Genomic DNA, 6823 nt, shown 5'->3' with positions numbered 1-6823 from the left:
TCTCTCAGTTAGTAACCCCCCCCCCCCCCCCCCCCCCCCCCAAACACACACACACACACACACACACACATACACATACACACAAACACATACAAATGTACCAAAAATAATTCAAAATACTAAACAGTGGAGATAATAGTGTTATTGTCGGTTTTGTGATTGTTGTGATGAAATCTTAAATTTATGAAGCTGTTAAACGATGGTACTACAGTTAGTCTTCCCTCCTGTCAGGTGGCTCCCAGTGGAATGACTCGTGTTCAGACGATGGCCTGCGGCTCCTGCTCCAATGAGAATGCTTACAAATCAATTTTTATCTGGTACAGGGTGAGTGACAACATATTACCCATCTGTGTTAACTGTGGCGCCATGTCATTGGTCCGACAGCCCATTGGTCCGACATCCCATTAGCCCGACGTCCCATTGTTCCGATATTATACTAGGCTATACTGTATTTGTGTACCATAGAGGATCAGCAAACGCAACAAAAGTAGGCTACTGGTCAAGATACATGTGTCATAGAGAGGAGAGAATGAAACACCATGACCTCCTGTTGTTAACTCTGGGGTCCGGGTTGTGTGGGGAGCTCTCTGCGGTGCTGAACGGCTGCCGGCGGGCGTATTTCTGCCTTGATGGTGCGCCGCGACTGGCTCTGGGTCAGCTGCGAAAGGCTTTAGGCGAAGCAGGCTCACGGCTTATGTGTTTGCCACTTTCTTTTTCATTTTAACCCACACCATGATCTTTTCCTAACCCTAACCAAGTGGTTTTTGTGCCTAAACCTAACCAGACCTTAACCACAGGGCATCATGATGATTTCGGAACAATGGGACTTCGGAACAATGGGTTTAATATGGTCGGAACAATGGGATGTCGGACCAATGGATTGTCGGACCAATGGGCAGACCCCGTTAACTGTTACCTGGTGAACATGCTCTAAACCAAGGTGGTAGAAGACCATAGTACTAAAAATAGTATGAAGAAGTTTCACTGCTGAATCTTTTTATAACCTATAATATCTAAGGAACTCTTACCTTTCTTGCATTTCACACAGCACTTAGAAAAAATTTGAACATCCACAACTCCCGCCTCCCTCCAAAGTCCCATCCCTCTCCTCCTGCAACTCCACTTCCCTCCAAAGGCCTTCTCCCCCCTCCTCCATTACGTCCTCATTATGTCTAAGATAGACATAGGCGTTGGCAAGGTAACGTTAGATACACGGAAGAGGAGGGTGAGTATAACATTATAAATGCAACCCCGGAGTTTTAAAACTCCAGAAAAAAACCAGAGTCAGTGATGACTGATGAGTTTTAGAATAAGGTTACAGTGCTAACGTTAGATAGTAGCGTTAATGTTACTAGTAAGTGGAAACGCACAAGGAAGTTTTAGTTTAGGGTATGCGAAATGTCATTTCGTTTTTGTGCTGTGCATAAAAATGATAAATTAAGAAGTTCAGTTCAGTTCATCAATTCATATGACAACACAGCATCCAGTTGCTAGTGGCTAACGTTAGCCTACTGTAGCTTAGCCTCTGAAACATTAACGTTATCTTCCTTGTGCGTTTCCACTTACTAGTAACGTTAACGCTACTATCTAACGTTAGCACTGTAACGTTAATGTTTCAGAGGCTAAGCTACAGTAGGCTAACGTTAGCCATTAGCAACTGGACAACCAAATTGACCGTGGGGATCAGAGATAATCAATAATATGACTCTATTAGACTCTCTAAATTAAATAAAATGTAGGCTGTAAAGCCACCGGTATACCATATATATATGTAGAATGAGAAGGTGTGTGGAAACAAATAGTAATGCAAATAATTATACCAGAATGCACAGTACCAGTACAAACAACTCACAGTAAATTTTACCAATATGTACAGTATCAGTACAAACAACAGCAGACACAGTGTAATTATGCCAATATGCACATGTAAACAGTCCCGATTCTAGAAAAAACGATACCGTATGGAGACGATGCGGCCGGTTGGAGCTCAAATTGAATGGGAAACAAAGTTCAGTGTTCACTTAGCTGGGTGTAACTTAGCTGGGCAATGTCCGTCGATAGCTGCCTCCGTGAGAAGAGAACAGAAGGAAGGGAGGGGGTATCACTGTCTGAGGGGTGCAGTAGAATGGCAACGAGGATGTCAGCTGACCAACGCTCGCTACCCGGTCCCTGGTTGCGGCGATTTGTGATGCTGGCCAGCTAGGAATTAACTAGCAGCCAGTACAGTACAGTCCTCTCTCGTCTAGCTAAGATTTAGCTGTGTTACTTACTGATCCATTAGAAAGAAAGCTAGCTGGACATCAGTTTTGAAGCCTCTTTGGTCACGGAGCTCCCTCCATCTCTTGAACGCCCGACTGAGGTTTACTCTTGCTTTTCCTCTTCTTTTATCACTCTCCTTTTTGCTCTTCTTTGCCTCCTCAGAGGAGCTTGTTTTCTTTTGCTAGGCCGTTTTTCACTTGTCTCCAAACTTTGTCCATCTGCCATATATATTTAGAAAAATATGCTATCTGTCGCCTCATTAAGCGAATTTCTTTAAATTTGACACAAACGTCCACTTGGACTGAAGAATAAACTGATTAGAATTTTGTGATCAAAGGTCAAGGTCAGTGTGACCTCACAACATGTTTTTGGCCAGAACTCAAGAATTCATATGCTAATTATGACTAAACTTCACAAATGTATAATAGGATAAAATAATAAAGTGATGACGTTTTATATCCAAAAGGTCAAAGGTCAACTTCACTGTGACATCATAATGTTCTGCATAAAACACTTTTCTGGCCATTATTCAATTTTATATCTCAGGTACAGAAGAGGAGACATTCAGTCAGATACTGAATTGGTGACACTCATCTTGAAACTGTGCTGATTGTATAGATCTTTTGTGCTGCCTGGGGACAGTGGGTGTGAAGCATTCATGTTTTCACAGACATGGATTTAAAGTGTAAGAGAAACTTGACTGGTGCCCAAAGGCATACAACCGCAGGGCAGTGATCCTAGTTTTTAAATTAGTTTATTGTTTAGTCATCAAGAAAAGTATTTGATACATATAAAAACTGAAATATTATCTCAACAACCAAAAAAATGTTGCTTAATTTCTGTGAGGTCCCAACTGTGTGTTTGCTTTGCTACAGAACAAGGAACGAGGCCACAACACACCATCTGATGATGACCTCAGCACGTGCATGATCAACCAGGTGGCTAAAAGACATTTCACCACTTATCATATTAGTTTGAAGTTTCCAGCTATACTGTACTAAATGTTTGTATTTCTGCTTTTTCTTTGTTTCTCTGCTCCTCTTTCTTTCTCTGTGTGTGTGTCTGTCTCAGACCCCAGGTTGTCCAGACCTCAGCATTTTATCTTTTATGGGAGCTTTCCATGGCAGGACCATGGGTATGTTAAAAACTTAAACAAACACAACTCGTTGCTGTTCTCCAGTTGTGTTGTCACTGTGGTGAGATGAATAGGGGGCGGCAGTAGCTCAGTCCATAGGGACTTGGGTTGGGAACCGGAGGGTCGCCTGTTCAAGTCCCCGTCCGGACCAAAAATGTGGAGCGTGGACTGGTAGCTGGAGAGGTGCCAGTTCACCTCCTGGGCACTGCCGAGGTGCCCCTGAGCAAGGCACCGAACCCCCCAACTGCTCGGAGCGCCTGTCATGGGCAGCCCACTCTGACATCTCTCCATTTAGTGCATGTATAGGTCCAGTTTGTGCATGTGTGTGTTCGGACCTGTGTGTAATTGACAACAGAGTGTAAAATTGAATTTCCCCTCGGGGATTAATAAAGTATATAAAAAAAAATAAATAAATAAAAAAAAAATTAAAATGACTGCTAGATTGCAAATCTCATGTGAGCATCACAGCTCTTTCTGTAACAGTCATGTCCTTTTTGGATAGAACCAGAATGAAGCATTATCATGACAGAGACTTGTGTTTAAACACTGTTCACCAGCTCAGTCTCCAGTCTCAGTTGGTGGGTTCATTCTGCTGACTTTTAACAAACACACTAAAATGCATATTTGAAAATGGAAATTCAACACAACAGATTGGATTATGCTTTTGAAATAGATGAATTACAGCCACCTTTACATCTAAATGTCGTTGTCATAGACACACCAAGCCTGTGCAGGACACATTTGATCCTAATCACACATACTCATGCGCCTCCTGTGTCTCACACTTTGAGCTGAAGACTGACTTTTTTGCCTCTGTGCTGGCAATAGCCATGGTCACGGGCGTTATGTTTTAAGGTTGTCTGTACAGACACACGTATGGACATCCGTCTGACACAACACTTTTCCCTTGGTAAGGTTGCTTGGCGACAACTCACTCCAAAGCAATCCACAAGCTGGATGTACCATCATTTGATTGGCCGATCGCTCCATTTCCGAGACTGCAGTATCCTCTGGAAGAATTTACCAGAGAGAATGCACAGGAAGAGGCTCGCTGTCTGGAGGAGGTAAGCTATGTGTACTTGTGCACATGTGTGTGCGTGTTTGTGTGTAGGCGTAAAGGCAACATCTGTATGTGCACAGTCATAAAGTTGTGATGACTTTTGTATGAGACTTTCATCTTGTTTTTATTTTCTGGGGTGCGAGTCAGGAGAATACTGAGAATACTGAATGACTAAAATTCATCCAGTCAAACAGTCAGCCAACTCAAAGGATATATGCCCTCAGTATATTTTAAATCACTCATACATTCTTAATAAAGTAGGCATTTGTCACAAGACCCTGTTCTTCAAAAACCCACTAACACAGCATGGTTTTTGAAAGTTAGAAAAATGTTTTAAGAAATAAAAATTAGAGTTAATAGAGTTTGTATCACAATCCATGGAAAATATAAATATATAAGCACTCAGCCCTTTATGTAAAAGACAAAAAAAAAAAAAAATTTATTCAACAGGTGTTCAGTTTATTTCCTTGCCGAAGCTAGCAACAGCTCAATCCCAAAGCATCTGGCAGGAATTCAGTTAAGTCCATTTAAAGCCCAGTTCAGACCAAAGATTCATGACAAGACGAGTTGAAAAAGGCAACTACTTGCAGCGCATCGTTCTGCAGCGTTCTCAGAACGTGCCGGTTCACGCCAATGCAACTAGATGAGATGGTGTATCATCCCTATGCAACAACTCTCTGTACTTCTGTTGTGATTTCCAGGTTTTCGGGCTTATTTTGTTGCTGAATATAATTTGTAGCTTATTAAAATATGAATGAGGATAGTTATAGTGATATACTGGCTATAGTTATGATGAAACTGTGAAAAACAGAAACAAAATGAGCATCAAGCACATACGGCAAGCATCAGCAACGACCCACCATCCAACACCGGCAGACAGTGAGGATGGAAACAGAGGGCTCGGCAGGGACGGAGCACCTGCCGCTGCAAGCGAACATGCAGTCTGCAGTGATTTTGACTTGACCAGCAGACTTCACTACAAGTTCACTGGCTATTGAAACAGGTGATGTGCTTTAAGTTCTAAATCCAGCAAAAAAAAACGTGGTGATTTGACCAGCTGAGTTGCAGGTGACACCATCAGCCGGCTTGAGTCGAGCTCAGACCGGCCAGTTCACACCACTGCAACTTTTCTCTGCAACGTTCTAATGCGGATTTGTCTCATTGTGAATCTTTGGTCTGAACTGGGCTTTAAAGTTCAAAAAACGGAAATGGTCATCAGGAGTAAAGTTGAGCTCAAACCACTAGTGTTGTCACAATACTGGAATTTCAATAACTTGAAAAAAAAAATTACTATTCAGTATCATTTTTGATACCACTGGAAAAAATGACAGTTAGGGCATGCAATTTTTTTTATCAAAAGATAAATATAGAAAGGCTATAACATGACAACAATATATTTTCTCTCCTTGGTTAGTAGAGAGCAACAGAATGACTGTATTAAACATCAACAATAATGGATAGTGAGAAAGTGCAGCTGGCTCTGGTGTATCAATGCTGCACAGTATTTGAACCATTTCAAATATTCAGAATCATTATGTATCGATAAATCAATGTATTTGACAACACTACAAACCACCACTTTGAAGTAAAAAAAAAAAGGATATTATATTGTCGAGACATTGCCATGACATGTAATGCCAGGCAATACACTCTGTCATGTTAGTTGGAGTAGTATCAATAGCCAGCTCTCTGGAAGCTATCAACTACCAGTTGTTAGCATTTCTTTGTGGAGTCTGTTTTTGCTTGAATTGAGTCGTCTGAGGGATTAAGGTACCTCAACTGAATACACTAAATTTTGGGAGATTTTCTTTTGGTTAAAAAAAAAAAGTGTATTCAGATTTGGCCAGGGATTGTCACTGGGAGCTGCCTTGTGTTTTGGGTTTTGCGCCGTCATCATCACATTATAGTGCTCCTTGTGTGCTCTTCCGCCCCTACACTCAAACTCCATATTTAGAGCAAACTAGTTGTACTGAAGGTATAACTGGCAAATGCAGAGAAGTAAAAAGTAGAGTTCTGGTTTAAAAATATACTTAACAAAAGAGTAGAAGTACAGCTTTTAAAAAGGAACATGAAGAGTACTCCTTTCATAAAAAAATAAAAATACTGGTAACACTTTACAATAAGGTACACAAAATTAGAGTAGTTGCTGAGGAACTAATGAGGAACTAATGAGTAGTTACTGAGGAACTACGGTACACAAAATTAGAGTAGTTACTGAGGAACTAATGAGGAACGAATGAGGAACTAATGAGGAACGAATGAGGAACTAACTATTAGTTAATGGTCAGTTCCTCAGTAACTCATGATCAAATTTCAGAGGAGTAGTTACTGAGGAACTAATGAGGAACTATTGAGTAGTTACTGAGGAA

General features: G+C 41.2%; 1 protein-coding gene across 2 annotated transcripts in view; it reads left to right on the top strand.

Moving 5' to 3' along the window:
• Positions 1–6823, top strand: part of abat (4-aminobutyrate aminotransferase) — a 155268-nt gene that overhangs the window by 124770 nt on the left and 23675 nt on the right. For both annotated transcript variants that reach the window (XM_050070268.1, XM_050070267.1), the window contains 4 exons: positions 232–324; positions 3135–3197; positions 3331–3394; positions 4310–4458. In XM_050070268.1, the coding sequence (XP_049926225.1) occupies positions 232–324; positions 3135–3197; positions 3331–3394; positions 4310–4458 (369 nt within the window). The remainder of the gene's footprint in view (positions 1–231; positions 325–3134; positions 3198–3330; positions 3395–4309; positions 4459–6823) is intronic.

Source organism: Epinephelus moara, chromosome 18, assembly GCF_006386435.1.
Source record: "Epinephelus moara isolate mb chromosome 18, YSFRI_EMoa_1.0, whole genome shotgun sequence".
Taxonomy (NCBI): Eukaryota; Metazoa; Chordata; class Actinopteri; order Perciformes; family Serranidae; genus Epinephelus; species Epinephelus moara.
Note: the sequence above shows the minus strand (reverse complement) of the source record. Positions and strands in the feature narration are given on the sequence as shown.